Raw genomic sequence first — 25,144 nt, 5'->3', positions numbered from 1 at the left:
CCACACATACTCGTCCACACAAAAACATGTCAAGTCGACATTGCGCGATGCGGGTAATTAATGGGCCGAGCTCGCCTTCGCGACGGCCCAAACACAGTGCACAATCGGACACAATCGGACGCGGTCGTGTAAAATTGCCAACTTGACATTTCCTATTCGTCGCTCGCCCTATTGTTGCACCGTGAAGAGTTTAATGGTCATCCGCCACAATTATCCGACACCCTCAGGCACCAGCCAGAAACCTGTCATCCTTTTGTCTCATACTGACATCACATTTATCTCGTTACGTACACTAGATGAGTAGATAGATAGATAGATAGATAGATAGATAGATAGATAGATAGATAGATAGAGTGATAAAGAGATAAACAGGCAAAATTTAGATGAAACACGCAAAACATAGACGTATCACTATGAATATGTGTTTTGTCATTATTTCGACTAGTTGATCGACGCTTTATGTTCTTATTTGAATAAAAATCGAATTGCTTTCGCAGCGTTCATGAAATATGAATCCAAACTCAATTATTCAAAGACAGACAAGATTCACATACCAATATGTAGACCTATTAATATGAATACGTACTTTGTTATATAATAATGTGTGTATATACAATAAGAAATCAATGTTTTAAAAGAAGATTTCGTTGTAACATCCTAAAATGTTGGCTGCTGATCGTAATAGATAAATATTCTTTTCTTTTTTCACTTTCAATTCATACTTAACCAGAAAAAGCTTGAAAATAACATGCTATATTTTGACCCTTTCTTTGTGAGCTTGAAAGAGGAACAGTGATGTTGATTTGCAAAGACCTTCAAAGTCGCATAAATTACAGTCATGCAGAAGAGATGATAACCGTAATACGCAGAGGGAAAACTTTTGTGAATGTGTGTGTGTGTGTGTGAAGGGTCGAGTTTGCTGGTCTCACTTTGATTCATCATTGTTCAACTAACCACACATACACACCGCAGTCACAAAACGGATCCCCGAAGTCTTTTCATTCCTCGCATTTTTAGTCAAAGGAGAGAACACAACGGCTCCAAAATCTCACGTCATTATCTTCCATACCCATGACCTGCGAACTTTGCACCTTACGGGTCGCACGGTTTTTTCCGTCACCGTAGAATGCACGAGTTCATTTCACCTTACCTGACATATCTAACCTCTCCTATCTTTCTCTCTCTTTCTTATTATATCTTTTTCTACCCTCTCTCTCTCTCTCTCTCTCTCTCTCTCTCTCTCTCTCTCTCTCTCTTTCATTCCGTATCTGTCGATCTTCTTGTCGCTCTCATGTGCCTCAGCAGTGTATAGCCTCATGTCACGATTTCCGCCACATTTTTTTTTTTTTTGCTGTATCAGAAATTCCAATCGCCGGTTGGGTAAATATGCAATATTAGTGGAGCGATAAAATCCAAATAGGGGAAGAAAAGCTCATAATAACATCTATTTATCTGTGTGCCTCCCCTCTCATTATTTGATCCACCACTCACCATCTGTGATTTCTGAAGCTGAATCTTGATATGATTATTTCCACTGTTTCTTCTTTTTTTTTTCCTTCCGATTCAACCCTCCACGCGATACAGAAGAACGGGATCGTTGATATTTCTGAGACAAACAATCAACCGTGGCTTTTGTCTTCCAACATGCGGGGGAATATTTTACACATTTTTTTTTTTTAGCTGCATGCTGATAAGTTCAACTACAGAACGTAACCTCGTGTATTATTGTATTGTTGTCTATATCGTGACATGTTTCTGTACGACACACTACCTCCAACGTGATTTCTCAAATGTGATGTAAGCGCCATATTTTATTTTATTTTTGTCTAGTATCATCATCGGTGACTGATGCTTTTCTTCTCGTAGGTTTTTCTTTCTTTTCTTTTCTTAAATTTTCGCGTTAGTTAGTGATTATCAACTTCGTCAGAACTTTGCAAGGGCAAGGGAAACCTAAGAATGCATATTTCCATTCCTTTTCATGAGATTTTATACAAAATCCCATCTTGCTGATTGTCTAATAAGTCAACTCGAGCACGGAGCTGAGTTCCTCGTTTGATTGCATTGAACATTTTTGAGACGATCTAAGATAAACAAAACCGGACGGAAATATAAAACACACACGCACACAACTACTAAACATATTAAAAGTTAGGGTTGGCTCTGAATTCATGTTCACACGTGATGAATCTACCTAAGATCATGTTCAGCCGCACCTCTTTTATTTCCTCTTTTAAGTGCATACCCCTTTGAGATCCCAGTGAATATTGTGGGGTTTCCTGGTATAATCCTTCATTTTCTCTGCTAATAAACATATATACTAGTACGCATGTATGTAGTGGGCCATTGAGTCAGCCTCAGGGAACTTGCCTGCAAGAATCCAATGCAGTTTCTTGCAGGGATTGCGTGGTACGCTGTGAGCGTACCATTGGTGTGCCCGCATCAAACACGATGGGAACGCGCCTTCATAGAAAGAGAGAGAAAAAAACCACACACACACGAGAGGGGACACTTTACTAGATGAACGCTTTTTCTTTTCTCAGCGCCGAATTACGGAAGCCGCTTGATCTCTTATAAATGACAGTGAAAGTTACACGGTAAGCTTCGAGAAAATACTGAAGACTTTGCGAAAGAGGTCTTCTGCTACACTCTTAAGATCTTCGTGTTTGTATGCATCCTGACTTGTGGAGAACTGATTGGCTCGCTGCTCACGTGATCCGCACACGACAAAATCAAGAAGACGCGGCTAATCGTGCGCGCGCTTGTCGAAAAGATGCCACCAATGTTACTAATTAGAAGCCATCGTTTCGGCATGCACCCCCTCTTCTGTTGAGGAAGCAGTTTTGCCAGAATAAAAAGTAAACACGATTCAACAGACACTGCAATAAAGACAAACACACGCACACACACACACACACACACACACACATACACACGCACAACGTCATAGCTCTAGATTCAAGTTTACTGAGGAGAAGAGAAAAAAAAAATAATGGCCAGCGCACGAACATGATCTTTGGGATGCCCTAATTGAAGTCGCAAGATCAAGTCCGGTTGATCATCTTTAAGTCCTGTCTCGTGAACCAACGGTTACGGTTACCATCATCAATTCCGTCGATTTCAACCCAGGCCATTCTCCCACTTCTTGCTTTCCCTGGCAGGACACTCACTGTGTTTTCCCCGCTACGTCAGTATCGTATCACGTGTGAGAGAGATAGAGGGCGAGAGTGACAGGAGGGGGGGGGGGGGAGGGGGGAGGGGGAGAGAAAAGATGGAAAAAAGAGAGGGAGGTCTGAAGGCTTCATTTCTTCCCTATATCTAAACCCAAAAGATTGTACTTAAACCACTATTTGAATAAATCCTACCGGAACTGAGACATAAGGATGGTAAATGGGAAGGAGGAGGGGTGAGGAAAATATTAGGAAATAATAAAACAAAACTGATAGGAATTAGGCGCTTCCGTTTCGACACATGAGTTTGGAAAGCAGATTCTCTCTTATTCTTCTTCTTCTTTTATCATCTCCTCGTCCTTTTCTCCTCCTCCTCCTCCTCCTCCTCCTTCTTCTTCTTCTTCTTCTTCTTCTTCTTCTTCTTCTTCTTCTTCTTCTTCTTCTTCCTCTCTCCCTGTGTTGCTACTCATCAGTATTCGTTATCTGGAAGTGAATGGACCGGGCTTTCGCTTCTTGTGGGACAATTATTCCCGCGGTTTGCGGGAAAAACAGACGAACGATAATATCACGTGACAAACTGCTGCTCCTGTGCACGGTTTTTTACTGCAACGCGAAGGATAGGTTTGGGCTATGAGAGAAAGAGATCGAGATGGAATGAAGAAAGGATTAGCAAGACAAGAAAGTAAATAGATAGAAAGAGGGCGAGGGAGAAAGGACGATCGACAAAGAAAGAGAGACGGACAGACGGACAGACAGAAAGAAGAAAAACCGGCTATGGCTAAAAGGATCTTTCGTACTAATCCCGCAATCAGCAACAGCAAAAAAAAAAAAAAAAAAAAAGGCCGAGCGTTTCGAACGGGGCAGCCGGGGCTGCGACTTGGAGACGAGGCTCTCTGTCTACGCTCTCCCATGCCCACTCGGGACTGCGCGGATAGCCGCTGAGCGAAGAAGCTGCCGCCAAACCACCGTGAGGGTAAGGTGGGACTCGGTCCCAACGGTATTCCCCGGCGATCGTGCTTTCTCGTCTCTCGACCTCTCCTGTCTTCGCTTCATCCTTCTCTATTTTCCTTTCCTAATGTCTTTTTTTTTTACCCTTAAAGAATTAGCTTCCGCTTCTCATTATTGTTTCAACATCACTCACACGAATACGAGAAGGGGTAAAACAAAGAGAAGCGAAACAGCATTTTGACTGCACAGCTCCTTACCCTCCGAGTAGATTGTCATCAATAATGAATATTTCATAATGGTTTTTCATGCTCGGACTGAGAGGGCGACCATTCGTAGCTAACGAAGTGGTAATGCGGCGTCCATTTCATAATATTCCTCGGCTGTCTTCGTTTTGGTTTGACACGGTGAGAAACAAACACGTCATCGACGCTCAATTAACACAAAACATGATTCCCTGGAGAAAGGCAGACTGCGGATCAGATTCACTCTGAGCACAGCAACAGTCTTGTTTTTTAGTGGCACAAGCATGAATTACAATATTAGAGACAAAACGAGACGAAAGCATGAACAAGGTTGCAAAATTAGAAGAGTTTTACAGTTCCAATAAAGCACGCTCTTTATAAACTCTGTGGTTATAGTGCCTCGTTTTCATCATCATCATCTTACTAATCATTTCCGGCGATAAAGTGCTCTGTAGCATAAAACCTCTTGTAAAGCCATTCTTCTTTGCAACAAATTCACACACGATGAATCTTGAATTGAAGTTACCTGAATGTTCTACGAAGCTCCTTACTCCCCCCACCCCGTGTTTTCTCTTCATCAAGATTCCATTTCCATGTTGCATTTGAGTTAAAGGTGTTTTCCCTCATTTGCATATGCGTCGAGAGGCTCCAACAACGGTGGGTTTGTGGCTGAAAATGCCAGAAGCTTCAGGTTACAGGCAGACTATAATCTCGACATTCAATGCACCAGTTTACTAATGTATTCAAATGTATGCATGTCTCTGCTATTGAGGATTTATGGCAACGTGTTATTTGATTCGCTTGATCCTGCATGCTAGATAACCTTCAACGTTTCCAGCATGGATCGATTTATCCAATATAAACTTGTTTTTGCTTTTGCTTTCGTATCAAGCAACTCAACGTTTCAGCTGTCAAGCAAACCGTTGTTATGACATATCATGGAGAACAACATTGTCTTCAGCTTAGGTTTTATGGTCAGGCGCAATAACAAGTTTGCAGCAAATAGAAGCCGAAAGTTAGATTTTGCTAAACTTGTTAAACAACAACGATACTATCTCTTTTTACTTTTTCTTCTCTGTAACTTGATTGCTCGGTCTCTCTCAAGCGTCCAAGCTATCGGGAAGCACGCTCTTGAAGGCTGTGAATTATGTTGGCAAATTTTGTGAACTTCATAAACGGTCAACGTGTAACTTGTGTGTGCATAAACTGGACTACAAATTTGTACTTTGCGTTGTACCATTCTACAAAATCTACAAACTCGATATTAAAAGAATTCGCATCAAATTAAAAGGAGGTTAAACATTTTTTTTTTGTTATAGCAACATTATCAAAAATTTCTCTCATATTCTTCCCTCGTTCTTGTTTTGGCTGTTGTTCATGTTCTTCTTCTTCTTCTTCTTAAACCAGTTCCTCTTTCACATTTTCGTCTTGTTCTTCTTTGCTAAGACTGGTCAGAAACATATTATTATTGATAATATAGGAATAAAGGAATATGTTATTATTATTCAGGCTATTATAAAGATCGCCATTTTCCAAACAAGATCTGCTTCTTTTTACTTAAGGTCAACCACAAGGCTTCAGCCTAATGCATTGTGAACCAGCTTTATGTGAAAAAAAAAGTAGATAAGAATGAAAATTCGTTAAGAAATCAAAATGCTTAGGTCAACATTTCCCTCAGTTTGTTTCGCAAACCGCAAATTATGAAGGCCAGACGTATATACCACAATAGAATAAAGCTCAGAAAACTAACATCACGTCAACGATATTCATGTTTGCTCCTGAACCAGCCCCCCTTTTCCCCTATACCCGTCGACCAGAAATCACTCCCCAAATCGCCGGCAACCAGCCCGCGAGATGATTGCCGGTGGGTTATGATACGCCTCAGTGACAGGTGAGTCTATAATGGAAGGAGGACAAATAAACATTCCCGCCAAAATATCAACAAACGGGGCAGCTAAAACCTAATCAGGAATTGCACTTTTTTATTTTTGCACATCATGTACTCTCCCCTATACACATCTAGCTCTCCAATCCTTTCAAGATTTGGCGCGCTGTACCCGGGGTCGCCTCGTATGCCGCGTCACGTAACACCCGGATTACTATACCCAATTACCTAGGATTCATCACTGTTCGTTTCTCAAGAACTCATCCGGAGGGGGGGGGGGGGGGTGTGCATCGCGTTGAGTGTTGGGGGAGGGGAGGAAAATATCACTCATACACCATTTCATGCCCAACTAATTTGTGGATATGAGTAGAAAGTATGACAAAAAAAAAAAGTCGATGAGATGGAGAGAGAGAAAGAGAGAGACGGCGCGAACGTGAGGTTCTAGAGGAGAGCTGTGTAAATTGTACGTCGCAAAACTTCACTTGTCGCACGTAATCTTCGAAAAAACAAACTCAGGTAAATAGCAATTTATCTAAGACAGTGCAAAAATTCGTAGGCTGGGGATCTTCTTTTTGTGTGTGTATATTGTAATCTGTGTGCGTGGATGTGTGGAAGTGTGTGTTAGAGTGTGTATGCGTGTATATATTTATTTACATTCACACATTTTCAATGAATAAAAGATAGATAGATAGACAGATAGATAGATAGATAGATAGATAGATAGATAGATAGATGGATGGATAGATAGATAGATAGATAGATAGATAGATAGATAGATAGATAAATAGATAGACAGACAGACGCCAGACATACGTCTATATCCAATCATAATGTACAAAATACTTCAACACACAGACAGGGAAATGGAGGGAAAATTAAAAATGTTCTCGTCAATGATGCAGAGGTTCCATAGTAGAACTCGAAACGTACCCAGCTTGCAAGAATCGGTAAAGAGTAAATCTACCTTCTCTATTATGTGTTTTCATACTGCAGTTAAAATATTCGTCAAAACATGCTTCTCTTCTTCAATTATAAGAAGTAACGAGTGGACTCTTTTTTTTTTCAAGCATGTATGTGGTGTGGTTTAGACTTCGGGGCTGCGATTTCGGAGTTCTTCGGGGATTTGGGGGAAAACGCCCAAATCTCCCAAGTGGAAAACACGGATGGGATAACATATCGTGATTAGCCGCATCGAGTTTCGACAGGTTTGTCGCAAATTTCCAATCTCCCTCGCCATCAACGCCCGGGAGCGAGGCGTAATCTGGAAAAATACGACACTGCGCTGATTTTACTTTCCTCTTTCTTTCTTTCTTTCTTTTTTTTGTACTCGTGGGGGGAGGGGGCGGTAAAGGACGCTGCAGAAAATATAAAGTTGAATAAATCAAAAATTGCATAGGAAAGACGAAGATAGTTGCAGTGATACAGATCGGAACGGTAGGCCAGGACTGACAGGATAGGAATTCTCAGAACAGGAGAAGAAAGATAGAAAGAGAAGAAAATTGTATTTTTTTTAATATGATATATTAAAAAAAAATACAGAGAGACATTCATTACAATCAGTAAGGAGATTAATATCACAACAGGCCATTCGTATATGGGAATTCAGTATTGCACACAGTGTTCTCACTAGCTTGTAAATCATCCTTTGTGTTGGCTATTCATTAACTCCCCACCCCCCCCCCCTTTTCGCCAAGCTTGTTGACATTGTAGAGCATGTTTGTAAGCAAACTTTTCATAGCTCCTTTGAACCCCTACGTACCAGATGATCAGTTATAGAAAAGATAATGCAGGGAAGAAAGGGACAGAGAGACAGAATGGCGGAAGAAGAAGACGAAGAGAAAGAAGAAAGGTGATAATGATGACGAAGAAGAAGAAGAAGAAGAAGAAGACGATGATGATGATGATGATGAAGATGACGATGAAAAGTATAATGATAAGAAAAACACGATGACACAAGGATGGGCAGTGGTACTATAAAGGGCATACATGAATCCGACAAATGCAGAAATAGGTCAATAGTCGTGGAAGTGGTAATAACCTTCATAAATGACGAGAATGAAAATGGTAGCACTAACAGTGAAAGTCGTAACAAGTTTATGCTGGCAGGAAATGAAATGTTATGTTGTTCTTGTTCTTATTGTGGTAACAAGAGTGGGAATAAATATTCGTCATTTATCGATTTCAAGATTGTAACGACTATGCTTCAAGGTCAAATCTTTTGAATCTTTTGGGACACTACGGCCACTCATCTAACGCATTATTCAAAAAGAGCTCATGAACAGGATAAAAAGTATTAGCAATTAAGACACTAAAGGTGTTGGACGAATCCCGTGCATAATGTTGTCATTTCTGAGAAGAAATCGCCGCTTTTTAAGTGCGTTAATGGGCTCGCTGCACGACAGACGTCCCTCCTTAACTCTTCAACTGCCGTGAATAACCAGTTTGCGTGCGATATCGATGGTATGTTGATCCGATGATCCTTAGAAGGTTAATGGAGACCAGAATGGTGGGAGAATTTCTCAACGCTCCATGCTGGTCTTGAGATACGGGAACCCCCCCCCCCCACCCAAATCTCTCTCTCTCTTCTTTTCTGTCAATCATTCATCAGTATGATCGCTGAGTGGCTAATCCATATTTTACACGTTTGGCTGATTGCAAATTACCCACAGAAGGTTGGCTGCTAAATGGGTGTGGTAAGCAAGAACGGCTAAGTGGTCCACACCCCAGGGAATTCACGATTCCCTCCCCCGCCCCTCCCTTCTTCTAGTAAGGTAGAGTAAATTGATTGCACCAATACAATATTCTACGACCAATTAGTTGCTTAATCGCCTAACAGCAAATAAGATAAGGATCGTTGCAACAGATCATTGTAACAGACATTGGAGTTAAAAAAAAAAGACACTTCGAAAGTCATCATGTCCATGAAGGTCCAACCAGCAAGCAGCAAACGCATACACGTCTTTATTACTTTTGTTTAGACTACTTCGCTATAGTACCCTAACAATCAGTCAAAGCTCCTTGCCAGTAAATAGTTTGATTAGATAATCAAAGCCATATAAGGTATTATATAAAAAACAAAAACAGATATCATAACAATCAAAATAGAAGGCGGAAATCAAGGTGACAAGAAATAGAAGATAGTAACTAATCGGATCACAAGAAGTATAGATCACCTCGTTTAAAGATTGAAGAGCGCACAGGCAGACAAAATCATACACTTGCAATGATACGAATGTTCCAATATATACAACAACAACAATAGCAACAGCAACTACAACAACAACAACAATAGACACAACAAAATGGTCATCAAGGAAGCTACAAACACAAACAAACAAACAAACAAACAAACAAACAAACACCCACCCGTACGCGCGCCTCCGTCAGGTTGCACCAGGCCGAGATCTCTTCTCGCGTGGACAGGTCCGGGTAGCGGTTCCGCGAGAAGTTCGCCTCGAGCTCCTGTAGCTGTTGGCTGGTGAAGTGGGTCCGCTGTCGGCGCTGTCGCTTCTTCTTGTCGCCGCCCTGCTCGTTGCCGGAATCGTCGCAGTCGCCATCGTCCGGGCTCGTCTTGGAGAGGGCTGGAATGCAACGAGGGAGAAGGTTGGACATGGTGGTTGGGATAAATCTGACGAAGTACAATTGTTTCTAATAATTGTATGTGTCCTCGTCAATGATTCTTCATGAACACCCTCATCTACTGTAGCAGCACCGTGAACGTATCGCCTTATGTTTTCACACTAACAATTTTAACCAACAAAAAAACACACCTACGTTTAAGCGATACTTATAACTAAATGGCGCTGATTTCAGTACGGTTGAATTCATGAAATGATTCCTCATAAAAATTGATCGAGCTGCGTCCTACGCATGTCGCCGGTAAATCTCCTGCCATTATGTCATGATGTTCGTCTATATATGGAGGTGAACATAATCATGAAAATATTCCTGGTTCGGCTCTGTTCTATTCACTTTTTGCATTAATTGTTTCACTGCAGCTAACGACAAGTAACACTCGGACAAGCCCTACGTATTGGTGTGCCACACGCAAAAAAGGGGGAAATGAGCCAACCTTCAACCTATTTAAAGTGCCTCTTGTCTTCTTGTCTTATAGTGTCTCAGCAAGACTTGTCACGCAATAAACGTTCAACTACAAAAATGAGTGTCATTGGAACTCTGCCTCATTTTGAATCAGTCAGTATTTTTGCTGGAAGGTCATATTCCATTATCACCTGTACTTCTCTCTCTCTCTGTCGCTCTCGTTCATTCTTTCTATTCGATTATCAAGTTACATCGATAAAATACAGATGTACGAGCGCTGGTGTTAAATGTGTTCTTATTATGTCTCGTTATCTCCCGATCAATCTCAACTATTGCTGGAAAAAAAAATTCCCTTGTCAAAAGAAACTCTTCAGCGTTCTGACATGGATTTTATTATCGCATTTTTTTTTAATACTCAAATCTCTACCATACTCCCTCATTCCAAAAGTGAATGAAATGTGTTGACATTATGTGTCAGTCTAAATGCAAAAATATCATTGCCCGTTCACGACAGACTAGAAAAACACGTCATTTGAAATTGCAGACTGCAACATTATAATAGTTATTGCTAGCCAAGGTGAAAGGTTCAATTGACATTGGCGTTGGCTCAGTTGCGGTTAATGAGCGTTCATTTCTAGGAAGACTATTTTGAAAACAATTAGAATACACAGTCTATGTAGATAAAGCAACACAAGTACAAAACAAACAATTTTGCTTTTAACACTTTTTTCAGTTTCCCAATACTAATAAAGTTAAAAATTAACTCATTATTTTTAGCCTTACCAGACAGTGATATCAAAGATAGCCGTTCCAATCTGAAGAAACATTAATATGTGAGATGGTAAATGATTTAATCGGTGATTTTTCTATGAAGGGCATATGTGATAATTGCACCTTTAGAAAAAACAAACAAAGATTACGAAAGGAAAATATGCCTCAAAGACAATCGGTCAAGGAAATGTAGATCACAGTCAGCCGAGTGTTACGAGAAAGTGCTACAAAGTCAGTCATTAAAAGTTTGATACTCTCTAGGATTATCTCAACACAAGACTCGGTTGTAGTGGATATAACATCCTTTGTTTATCATCTCAGGCAGGCTTTATAAAGATCACGTGTCTTTCGCGAAAACGTGAAATCGTACTCATCATGTTTTTGTCTCGCATACAACTACCGAAGTGCGTTGCGCACGCGACTTTACCGCCATGTGACACGTCGGCCAATGCTCTCACTCCGGTGTAGGTTATAAGACTGTCGTTGGTGTCGATGACTTGTTTGGTATGAAAGAAAAGCAGCCTTGTTTACTGCCGTGGTCAAGAAAGAGTTAACAACGCAATACCAGAGTACATACCGACTCTCAAAATGTCCCAAAACTTCCCGATCATACTCTTTTCTTTCGCTCAGATGGTCAACGTTCTATTGGCTGTGTCACTGCGTCAACGTAACAAAGAGATAGATAGATAGATAGATAGATAGATAGATAGATAGATAGATAGATAGATAGATAGATAGATAGATAGATAGATGGACAGATAGATAGATAGATAAACAGATTGATGGTTAGTAAGATAGATAGATAGATATATAGCAGGATAGATAGATAGATTATAGATAGATAGATAGACTGATAGATAGATGGATAGATATATGAATAGATAGATAGATGGAAGGATAGATAGACGGATAGATAGGTAGATGGATGGATAGACAGGCAGATAGATGGATAGATAGATACAGGCAGACGGACTAGCAGACAGAGAGATCAATAGATAACATGTAGGCCTACTGATGAATTGAACAATAGGAAGATGCCTACACATGAAAAATCGCAATACTGATATCTACTTTATGTATACATTTCTTTTTGTCTGTTTGTTAGCCGGTCAAAACTAAAGTAACTAAGTTAAAAAAAGAACAACAGCAACAGGCAATGACAGGGAATTACCTTGTGCGTGACTTCCGTTACAACGAAACGTTTTTACGTTGTGGTTAGCAGAATCAGTAGCAAAACTTATTTTTTTACTTCTCACAGCCAAAATATTTTCTTATCAAAGCTCTAGTGAAATTAATATATTTTTCTTGAAAATGGAAAAAAAAAACCTAGATGAAATGAAAACAATCAATGGTCATTGCATTTGTAAAACTTCTTTCTAGAGTCGAGAGAAAGCTGCTTTTGACAACTCTCCCCTGTCCAGCCAGTACTTCTAAATCATGGGGGGGGGGTGCTACTGGTCGGAAATGAGTGTAAAGCTGTTGATATTTCCATATATCACTCGAAATTACAGTACGTCCTTCCTTTCTGTAAACAGGGATCTATCTCCGCTAATTTGTTATGATTTGGTAGTCACTCGGCAGATATGGATGGGAAAAAAGATAACATTTACACATTCCATTTATAATAATGGAATACAGAATTTCGGGAGGATTATCGTAAAGAAATTTCCAGGGCTTCCCCAGAGTGTTCACCAAGCCCTAAATTTTGCATATAGATTGGAATATGCTTTCACTTATATACCTTCAGTAGATATAAGGAGCTGAGTGGTACTTATTCTCAATCTTTATTTTCATTTTTTTCTTTGGAAGGCCGAAGGGAATTCACCATTTGTTTTTGATCGGTAACGTGAAAGCCAAATAGAATATTTCGAGGATCTGCAAAGATTTGAAAAGATGAAGGGAGAAAATCCAGGCAGTGAATAGTTGAATGTAAACCCAAAAGTACACACACGCACACACACACACACACACACACACACACACACACACACACACACACACACACACACACACACACACACACACACACACACACACACACACACACACACACACACACACACACACACGCACAAACACACACATACTAGAACAAACAACAGTAACAACAAACAATATAATGAATATCAAGGGAACCGTTATAATCTATAATTTCAGGGGTATCTGATTCACTAGTACTTTGATAAGAAAATATTTTGCTGCGTATATAATAGTAAGAAAAAAATAATAATCATTCTTTTTTTCTTCACTGATTCTGCTTACCATAACGTAAAAACTATCATAGCCCCATCCATGGTATCGATATTCTATGGTGATTTCATCAAGTATACAATCAGAAGTTCTGGGATTTTTTTTTCTCACCCATGAATATTTCCCGACGTCAAAGAAGTTCAGCCGATTATAAGAAAATAAAGATCACATATCTTTCAGATAGGGACAAAAGTAATCAACGTTTCAGTCTTAACATCTATTTGAGGATACTATGTAGCGAGCCGACATGCTAGCGAATCCTGCGAGTGGATGGCCTCGTTCGATATATGTAACAACACTTTATTCATCATTTTATATACACGTGTATATATCTTATAGTCTCGGTTAACAAATCGGTTGAACCTACATAGTGACATCAGCAAAATGTTTACGTACAATGTGAATGGCATTCTGAGTTTGTGGTTCTGAAAAAGGTTGGAGAGACAACAATTTATTCGAGTGACCGAGTTACAGAAGGGAGTAAGAGCAGGAAACGTGACATACGAGCAAAGTCAGACAAAAAGGGGGTAACTCCGTCGAGTCATCCACAAGGTCTAATGTACCCATGGCCGCATCGAGGTTATGAAGTATAAAATCAGGGAGCATTGAAAACGGGCAAGCGGGCGAGAGAGGTCGGTCTGTAGAGACATAGGCACAGGCACACCTGACGGACGCCTTGAAAAACACATTAAACCTTCCATTACCACTTGCAAGTGTACCGTATTTGATGTCAATGCCATTCACGGAGGAGTGACCCTCAGTGGGTTAATCGAGGTTTCTTCTCCGTGAGGCTGAGGTCTTTCTGATACTCTGACGATCGGGAGACCAATTATGTCAGCATGTCATTGACATCTTGTGCTGTTAAAGTATCTGAATGAACTGACAAAGTTAAAGGAGAATGAAGCCCAATGTAGATTGAGGAAATGCAGCAATACCAATAGAACACATCAGAGAAGTTTGAGAAAATGTCAAAAAGTAATTGCTGGATGAGAAGACTACAACATTTTGTGACGTCACACATGGACAACGATATGAAGAAAATATTTTTGGAAAATCTACATATTTTCATTTTTCTAGCATAATGAAAGATCACTTGAGTTACCTCTTTCAGAAAGTAGGGGAATGATACCCTTTACATAATGTCAGCAACAAATAGAGGAGACGTGTAGTTTTAATGAAAAATGAAATTTTGTTAAATTCTCATGATATCGTTATCCTGCAGTGACGTCACGACCGGTAGCAGTCTTCTCATCTAGAGATGGCGGCACCGAAACTTTCAAAATTGATAACCTTTTCAACATAATAATTATTTTTCAGTTTTCCTCACACTTTGCTGATGTGTTCTACTAATATTTCTACGTTCACTCATTTAAGCCACATGTATTTTGGGCCTTTTTCTCCCTTACTCCCGAAAAAAACCAAGAGAAAAAAAAATGTCATAGCTACCTCTGATTACGTTCACAATCAGCGTGAATACAAATGTCATTAATCATAAACATAGTATCAAAAACTAAGATTATCCCCTAGTTTTGTAGGCTCAGTTTATCATGATACGGTGCCCACTTCAATCTAATTTGATTATCAAGGAAATGGTGTGGCAATCTGGAATACAGGATGCTTAAAACGTATCACCGTACAGCACTGAAATTATTCTATAACATGTCTCTTCCGATTTGTTTAAAAGTTATTTATGTGCATGTGTATTATCATAAAAATATATGTGTGTGTTTCCATCATACATCAAAGTGGGTAGATTAAATACATGAGTATTCAATGACATACAAGCACGCTCATATCATGTCAATACATTATATAGCATATGGAGAGAGCAAAAGAGAGAATACAATGGTTGTTAAGATTTGTTTAGCTTGAATCAGAACAAAGATGGACGATTTTTCCCTGGCATCGAACATTCTGGGGGGAAAAAAGTCAATCGTGGATAGGTCATGTCAAGTCGTGTTTGAGGTCGATAATTCGGTGAGTTCCCTCATTATCCGGTCATCGACAAAACTTTACAAAAGGAGGAGGACTATGAACTCCCCCCTCAACCGATCCCCCACCTCCCTTACAGAGAGATTGATTTTTTGTTTGTTATGTATAATTTTCTCTCCCAGCATTGAGCTGTAGGTATCAGCTATAAGATTCCTTGTCACTCTCCGTTGCACATGATTAAAAACTGGGTAATAAGCGAAATACGATTAGCCTGTACAAGCACACCCCACACAAAGGTTTCTGCCTATTATGTTCCTTAGCATAATCTCCCCAGTGAATTTGTTTTGTAACACTAGACAATGATTATATTTTCTGTTTAAGCCTAACAACCTCCTTGTGTACGTCTTTTTTGTTTGTTTCTGTTATTTATTTTCCTGTCACTCATTCAGTGCAAACAGTTTCTGGCATGTTTTTTTTTTTTTAAGTTGATATTTTACTAGTTTTCAAAGTCCACCTAAAGATGTTACATACGACTATTCTATTCTATTTTATGATGTTCTTTATTCGAATTTCGTTCGGTATCAAGATCACATTATTCAAGATGAAATGAATAAAAAGAAAACTAGACAGCTATACTCTTGTGCTCACTTAATTGTGCTGTTCGATTACATTTTGTTTTCATCAACGTAGAAATAAATATTTCATGCAAATTGTAGTTTTACAGACGCACACGTCACACATAATGTACAGACGTATAACAAATGGTTTATGGATTAAAACAATGTGTGTATGTGTGTGAGATTGAACCGCACAATAAAGGGCAAATCTACAAGTATTATTCTATGTGTGAGTGTGTTCATATCACGTCTTATAATCGAATATAATGTCTTGACTTATCACACTTTTAAAGAAATTAGACAGTCAGTTTCTTGATCTTTTTTTTACGCCACATTCCTCCATCTTAGAGCGAGAGAGAGAGAGAGAGAGAGAGAGAGGAATAAGCCACTTGTGGAACAAATCGCATTCTGATTGTCATCCTATTGAGAGAAGGAGAGAGTGGAAGATAAAGGGAGGGAGAGAAGAGGTACATCAGGAAGTGATACAAATAGCAGAATAAATATCTGGGCGCTGGTGCCGAGTGTTTTATGCCCCGGCCCTTCTCGAGTCTTGAGTTTCAGGGGACCATTAATACTCTTCGGAAAGGCTTCACCTCCGACGCGGCTTTCCTTCCGCGTCGAGATGCGACGTTTTAAGTACCAATCCACTTGACAGGTCGAGTGTCGTTTATGTACACACTTACACACAAGACGAGAGCTAATGTAGAAGTCGAAAATGCTGGAGTCGGGTTCCCCGCCTCGCGCGTGGGGTCCGCGGGCGTATGGCGCGGAGACGAGAAAGGGGAAAGCGGTGTGGCAGGCGACATAGCGGAGGCGGGATCGTCGGGTGCCGACGAGCCGTCACTAGCCGTCTGGCGCTGAGCGCGAGGACCGTGCGTATCGCAGATTGTATAGGTGGGGAGTTTGTTTACCTACTTCAAGCGCTGTCGTTCGTTTGCGACTCTTTCAATTTCGTTATGCTCGATGATCCGTTTCTTCCATTATCCAAGAACTGTGTCACTGCATAACTTTAGATCACTAATAAGACACCCCCTGGGATATCATGCACCCAAGATTTCCTGACTAAGTTTTTTTTTTTCTCCTCATCAACATATCTATGTTCCACCTGCTTATCTCCTTATTGTTATTTTTCTTCTTTTTCATCATCATCTACTTTTGCCAACTAATTGTTTTCTCATTGTTTCTCTCAATTTATGTCACATTGTGGAACCAAATCTATATTCAACAATGTAGACCTACAATACCGGCAAAATTAGCTTCAAGTTAAAATCAACATTGTGCACAATCAAACTTGATTTGATTCGATTTGAATATGCTAGAATCTATAGTTCCATGTGAATTTTTCATCGTAGATTGGTTTTCTCATAATTTATAAAGCAATTTTTTAAATTGCTAAACTCATTTCTCTTCCCAGGGTTTTGTATTCCATTTCTCATTGAATATTACATACTTTACTGTTAAATTTGAAAGTTTCAAGAACTTTGGAAGAAGAACCGTCGTTTGAACGAATTGCAGTTTGGGCCAAGACGTACTTTGATGGTTATGTAAGATAATCTCTCTTTCGTACAGATATAGAAGAGCTCTACGATAGGGTTTTCCTGAACGGACTCAAAATGACCCGTAGCCAAGTAATTATCGGGGGGTAGTCGTTTAAAGCCGCGCCAGAATCCAAAATGTCGGCAACCCAGCGCTGCAGACGACAACCCGTAATCTTTAATTAAGACGGCGGGAAATGGATGGGAAGAAGTGCGGTCATGAACGGGCGAGGGAGCGGTCGCTGGTAGCTCTTATAAATGGTAAAGTCGCAAAATATTGTTCATCGACCTCTCGCCCCCTAATGCCGGGGATCAGCGGTCAAAAAAATCATGCCACTCCCAGCCGTTTTGACTGGCATCACAATGTCATGCTATCCCATTTCTCACTTGGACTAAAATAATAGATTTAGGGCAGCACCAGCCTTTCGCCAAGCCTCAATCGCCCTGGAAGGATCTGGTCATATTTGACTCTGACGACACAACAAAACAAACAACAAAACAATTCAAAACAAACATAAACAAACAAAAAAATATTGGCCTGATCTTAGTTTAAGCTCTTCCTTTTCAGCCGTGTGGGATTTTTGTGTTTGCTTGTTTATGTGTGTGTGTGGGTGTGTTTGAAAGTGTTTGCTTTACATGTTTGCCGAGTAGCGGGGTAGACGACAGAATCGTAGAGATATGACTCATATCATAAGCGAGACATTAGCTGAACGTAATTCCCGTATTTTTAGTACGCTGATAGTCGGCAGAGGTAGCCTGACCTAATTCGTCAAATCTTGCCCAGCCGACTTGAAAGATAGTATCTGTATCTACGCCTCGTCACCTTGAACGGAGGGCCGTGGGCCCGTTGTCACGAAGAGAGCGCAGGGCGGAAGGGATACCAGCATTCATTAATTGCGGTACCGTATCATTGAGTTTTAAGTGGGATAGCTGCACTTGCTTGAATTTGGAGCTTTGATTTAAGCCGTGTATTAATCGTTTATGTTCTCACGATACTCTGAAATGACAATTTCATCGATTATTATAATACCTTGAAGCGCTCCAACTGCAGATGACTTTTTCTTCAGTTTTCTTATTTTGTACAATAGCAATCGACACTTTGATTCGCCATCAGTAATCATCATAATAATTATTACTATTTACCAAGGGAATTAAATGAGTGCTTTACTTCGAACAATCTAAGGAAGGAAACTACAACATAGATTTTATATAGAATCAGATTATCATTCCTATAGTACTAATTCTTATAGTAATGGCAACGACATCAAATATTGACACTGATACCACTGCTAACATCGTGTTGATAGTGATAACGAATAATTGTCATGATTATAATCACATAATGATAATGTATTCCCATAGATGAGGGCAACTCTTGTCGTCTTTTGATATTATCCTGAGGGTATCTTAAGTTTTTGACCCGCTGCTAGGGGTACTAGGTAGTTCCTAGGTAATTCCATTCCTGCAGTGAATAGTGGCCACGATCAGAAGTGATAACTGCAAATTACGTGATTCTAAAGGGTGTAAATTTCGTTTTATTTTGTTTCGCTTAACTGGTTATAAGTATCCTTGACAACATCACAACCAACGCCAAAGTGATATAAAGTTAGCCTTGCCTATGATATATTTTTAATCAATTGTCACAATCTGTACAAATGTGTTTGTTAGTAAATGTAGGTCAGAGTTGCGATTTTACAAATACATTTGTACAGGAGTGACATTTGATTAAAAAAGAAAACATAATAAAAAAACATCATAGCACGCATTCACCCGTCTGATTAATAATCTGTTTTTCATTCGAATTAATCTTGAAACAAAAAAAAATAACCTCAGTATAACCTGAAGATAAACTTGATTGTCTTACTTGTAATTTTGAGTAAAAACAAACAAAGACAGCTTTGCAGTAATGTAGTTTCACTGCAACATATAGCATCGACTGCAACGTCGAAATGTTCGTGTAATTATGGTTCGAGAACCACTAATAGCCAAACGAGGAATATTGTTAGCCTATAAATGAAACATTCAAGTGAACCAATATTTGCTGTTTTACGGCCTCGTAAACAAGAAAGAGAGAAGGGAGTTAACGACCAAATGCAGGCCGATTGAGAACGGATCTAGAAAACTAATGATAAAAAGACGCCGTGCTCGTAGTTGGAAATGGATAAGCCAGGATAAAGCTACCAAATGATTTTGAATACCGCTATATGTGTGCCGCAAACCGATGGTAAAATGTAATTACGATATTACACATTTTATTTCCTGGATTGGACAACATTACAGACAATAAATCTATAATTATCCCTTCAGCCAATCACTGTTTGGTTCGTGAAAACAGCTCTACACGGGCTGCATACTATCTGGCGGCACTACATTGCCACGACATGAACTCATTGCGATCGATTATCGATCACTCGATTATGTCACCGATTGTGCAATCCTACATGAGACGACTGACGATATAAATAACCAACAAAGGCCAAACCCCGGATGTTTTCGTCCTCTAATGTTCGATTTGTTAAACTAGATCAATTTGATAGCGTCTAGTATTGTAAGTGGGGATGCGCTCCCCTCAACTATTGAGATATACTGTGCGGTAATTTGTTTGCTAGTTCTAATGCCTCTATCCTTCGTGTAGCAGTGTTTTCATCAGCCCTATGTTCAACCAGATGTGCAAGTATATGTCGTACTGATTTCAACACGCTGGAACTATATAGGAAAATTCTAACATACAATGTATCTAATAAGCCCCCACAATAATAATTGTGATGGTACTGTGGCATAGTGGATAAGACTCCCGACTCCCAATTGGAGGACCCGAGTTCAGTTGAAGTGCTTACGTCCTTGGACAAGATGCTTATATCCACATAATGTCCCTCTAGACCCAAGTGTATAAACGGGTACCTGGTAACGCTAGGGTATTAATAATGATAGGGCCCTCTGGTAGAGCAGTGGCAACACTGAAGAGGCTATCTTGGATAAAGAAGACATTATTATTATTATTATTATTATTATCATTATTATCATTATTATTATTATTATTATTATTATTGTTATTATTATTATTATTATTATTATTATTATTATTATTATTATTATTATTATCATTATTATTATTATCATAATCATCATCATCATCATATGCCTAGTATATAGCCGCTATTATGATGAAAATAAATGCCCTTTGATATTACAACTAATGAGTTTGCATGGAACAATAGTTCAACTGTCGGCTGACCTCAATTATGTATGCTGTTTCTGTTCTTTGCTTTTCATGTGGCACTTACAGTCCTGTTTATTTAAACAACCTAAGCATTGATTCAACAGTAATAACATGTCACGCTGATTGCATCATTATAAGGTAATCGCTCTGAGTTCGACATGTTTGTATGTGTTTGTTTCATGTGTTTTGTCACCTAGGGTCAGTGTAGAATAAACAGAATAAAGTCCATTATAGTTATAAATGTGTGATCTCCTATTATTTTAGTCAAATCCTGATACGAAGGGTATGTGTCTTGTGTGTGTGTGTGTTTGTATTATTATTCGGCAATTACTTTGAACACAACATGTTTGTGTGTGTACGTGTTGGTGTGTTAGTGTTACTTTGTGTCTTGTTGCCTAATGCAAGTCTCATGTGTGGTACTAGTATGAGGCCAACTGTGTTATCTCAAATGATTTCAGTCGGATCCCGATTTCGTAGGGTTTTATAATGTTATATTTGTGTGTATGTGTGTGTGCGTGTGTGTTTCATTTGATATTTGGGACTTGACGCTAATGTTTGTGTAAACGTGTGGTCAAAGCCACGTGATCACTTACGGATTTCCCTGACTGCCTACCAGGTATACATTTTCTGAGACTCGTCCCTTAATTTGTCACACATTGCTATTATTGCACGTGTGATAGGAATCACATGTTCCAGCTATTTTGCGATGTGCACGTGTCTGATGATATGCACAAATTTCATGGTTATAAATCACACACAGACAGACAGACACATACACACACACCCAGACAGACAGACAGAAGGACAAACAGTGTGTGTGTGTGTGTGTGTGTATGTGTGTGTGAGGGAGGGAGAGGAGAGAGAACAAAAAGCATTGTGTGCAAACACCTTAAGTCAACAGAGCACTCTAATAGGTAAAAAAAAAAAACCACTACCTTTCGCAAGGAAAAGTGCATGCCTCTTTTGAAACTGAGGCAAAAATCTGATCAAGTCGTGCTATTGCTGACATTGTTTGCTAGAGGCCAAAATAAAGACAACAACAACTGCGAACTGTCCCAGAGAGGAATTTCCACTCTCGTCTACACACGTGACCGCCGTATAGTCACGTCACGTGACACTCGCGAATTTCTAGGTCACCTACACTTGTGTAGGTTGTCTCATCACGCGTAGTCAGGAATTTGTGTCACGAATGAAATTGTTTGCAACTCAAAGCGATTTACTAAGAATCAAACATCTTTATTGTGCCTTCTTGTGGCTTCTTCTCAGACGAAGGCTCATGTAGGTACCTCTATATTTATTGTCATGCTCGGCAACGTGCATAATTTATTAAAACACCGACCAGCTACTCCGCTTCCTAAACGACTCATTGTGAGAATGGTGCACATGGCAACCGATTTTTGTTTTTGTCGTTGTAGATGTTTTTTCTGTCAACTGTACGTTGCACGTTTTCAATGAGAGGCTAGGCGATCGAGGTGAGGACAAGCGCCACTTTGTGTTGTCAGCCAATAAGCCAACATCCTGTTTTTTATTTCTACCTGAGCTGATGTCACATACATGTGAATGCAATTACTACGAGACACTTTTCTGGAATCTCTCTCTTTTCTTTGATTTTTCTGTACAGTCACGTCTTGTACTTGTGTTATGTTGATAACGCTATACAATATTGACGAAATGATACAACAGATTCACAAGCAGATGTGCATGAAAGCTCTTTACGTGAATGCAGATCAAAATAATGTTTTACGTAGAACGTAAAAATAGTAGTCTTGATTTATGAGAGTTTCTATTCTTAACCACGTCAAGCTCATTTCACCACAGTATAACTCTAATCGTTCTCATTTTACGTTATAATCTGAATTAGTACTGTGTAAACTCGAACGCAGACCAAAAAAACAGCAACAACAATACATATTTTACAATTTTCTTCAGCAAGCAAGAATGTTATCGACATTTCGGCTTCTCGATGTATAGGAATAATAGCTCTATAAGGGTCTATGAAGAAAGCAGGTCTTCAAACGATTTACACCGTCAACGTCTGTCACCGGTAGACTCTGCAACCTTTAAAGTTGACACGCGCGTGATCGCGGCGGAACACTGGCTAAAATATTCGCCACACCTGGACCGCTGGCTTGATTAGCTGAACCCTTGCCTCCTGAATATTAAACCCTCACAGGAAAAAAAGAAAAAGCAGTATGGAAATCGTTGCATAGTTCTCACCACCTGTTCGGTTCAATCTGTAGAAAGAATGGTGATACCAGAGTATGGCTTTTACTGACATAAAAATATGGTGCCGAGCTCAACTTCAGGATGAATAGTGGTACTGAAAAAGGTAGCATGTCAATTAACAGAGGCAGGAGGAATTTGCAGTTTTGCTTACCTGTTTTGTCGGAATGCGTGTGATCGTTTGGTGGAGACCGAGCATGATTGTGTGTTGGCTGGCTGCCGTGGTGGCCGGGACGCTGGCCCGCGACGTTCCCTATGCCCGCCGATACTCGAGCCGACTCGTTCGCTACCAAATCTTCCAGCGTGGAGAGCGGTCCATGCAGGGTATTCATGTTCACCAGTCAATTATCGTCGATAATTACAAAACAAGAGAAAAACCACGCGGTGTTCGGAGAACTTAAAAGAGTATTAGACTATAAAAACCAGATTTTGCCACAGCAGGTATGACAAGGATTTTTTTTCCCCTTTCAAAGTTCGTTGCCAAAGGGGGCGAGAGCTAAGCCCAAGCTTTGCCGTATGTGTCACCGCCGGTTTACCGGGTGGGCAAATCCCCTTGATTGTGTTCCGGTAGCTCGCGGGAGAAAAAATTCACATTAAGAAAAAAATATGTGCCCCCCTCCTGATGTAGATGGGCTGATTCGTGAGCGACAATCCCCAAGCTCAAGTAGCGGATCACCGCAAGGGATCAAGCGGGATGGTGGCGGGTTAGGACGCTCCGAGCTGCCGGCGGAGGGAAAATATTCGGCCGAAAATCTACGGAATGTATAAGTGACTACACGAGAAGGGAGAGAGGAAAAAATAATCGGCGAGAGATGTCAACGTTGCTACTCAAGACCTGATCGTCCCTTGGAGGTGTTGGAGAGAGAAACGTCCGATCATTTGTTTGCAAGTCGGCTTAATACTCGGTTGATAATATATCACCCGTTCGAGAGGGAGATTGGCGGCGGGAATGACTCCAAAAAACTTCGCGAGAGGCATTCTCATGAACGAGGGGGGATATGATAGAAAACATTCACTTTGGGTTTAGCTTTTCTCGCTCCCCTAGAGCCCCCCGATTGGTAGAGCCACTCAACCAAAGTACTCATCTGTGACGTCACAATGTAAGCGTGAGCTGCGGCGGCTCTACCGGCGCTCCGGTGGGTTACAAGGGGGCGCATGGACAATTCAAGCCCCGCGTGTGTGTATCGTGTCGGACGGAGCGAGACGTGGGGGAAATGACACACATAACATACAGCGTGGTAGAGCTTTTTTTTTCTACTTTTTGTTCTTTTCACCCCATCCCCTAACACTTCATCTCCCTTCTTACATCTCCTCTTTGGGTCTCTCATTCTCCATCTCACTATACCTCACATTGCCCCCCAACTCTTCCTCCTAGTCCTCTATTTTTCTTCTCATCCCTATCTTGTAACTACTACTTCTACTACTACTACTACTACTACTACTACTACTACTACTACTACTACTACTACTACTTCTACTACTACTACTACTTCTACTACTACTACTACTAATGATGATAATAATAATAATGATAATAATAATAATAATAATAATAATGATAATAATAATAATAATAATACTGCTGCTGCTGATACTACTACTACTACTAGTACTATTACTACTGCTACTACTACTACTACTATTACTGCTAATACTACTAACATACTACTACAGCTACTACTACTATAATCATTATCATCACTACTACCATGGCTTAACTACTACTTCTACTTCTACTACCACCCCTTCTTTTCTTTCGCCCCTTCCTCCTCTTCATGATATCATCGTTTCCATCCCCTCCTCCTCCTTCTCTTTCTGCTCCTTCTTTACCTTCTTTCGCTCTTTTTTTCACTTTATCGTCCTCGTGGTCATTTTCATGCCTGGCAAACTTCATCATTTTCTGTGCCCATCACTTTCAAGGTCGAGATGTCCAGCCAGCTATATTCGCTGACCACTCATCAATATTCCATCTCACCTCCATTAACCTCCCTTTTTGCCTCTCTTTTTTTTGGGGGGTGTAGGGATTTTGAACAACTATTTATGTATATAACTATGTATATATATATATATATATATATATATATATATATATATATCCCTTTCTTTATGTCTATGTATAGGTCTATATTTGTATCTAGCATCCATCTATCCATCCGTATATACACACATCTAGTTTCACTGGACCCTTTTATTCTACGTGTCATCCATTCGCTGTCAGTCGGTTGTCAACAGAGAAGAAACAAAGAACAAAACTGGGGTAAAATGTCACTTTGTTTCACCAGACACACTTAAACTTCAATAAAAAATGAGTGA

General features: G+C 39.9%; 1 protein-coding gene across 1 annotated transcript in view; it reads right to left on the bottom strand.

Annotated features, from left to right (window-relative positions):
• Positions 1–23,163, bottom strand: part of LOC139740977 (pituitary homeobox 3-like) — a 33,787-nt gene extending 10,624 nt beyond the window's left edge. The window contains exons 1-2 of the mRNA XM_071651562.1: positions 22,986–23,163; positions 9,609–9,823 (exon numbers count right to left, since the gene is read on the bottom strand). Coding sequence (XP_071507663.1) covers positions 9,609–9,823; positions 22,986–23,163 — 393 coding nt within the window. The remainder of the gene's footprint in view (positions 1–9,608; positions 9,824–22,985) is intronic.
• Positions 23,164–25,144: the final 1,981 nt, after the last annotated feature.

This window comes from Diadema antillarum, unplaced genomic scaffold (genome assembly GCF_040938485.1).
Source record: "Diadema antillarum isolate AM-2024a unplaced genomic scaffold, OU_Dant_1.0 seq00000893_RagTag, whole genome shotgun sequence".
NCBI classification, from domain to species: Eukaryota; Metazoa; Echinodermata; class Echinoidea; order Diadematoida; family Diadematidae; genus Diadema; species Diadema antillarum.
This window is presented reverse-complemented; position numbering and strand designations above follow the sequence as displayed.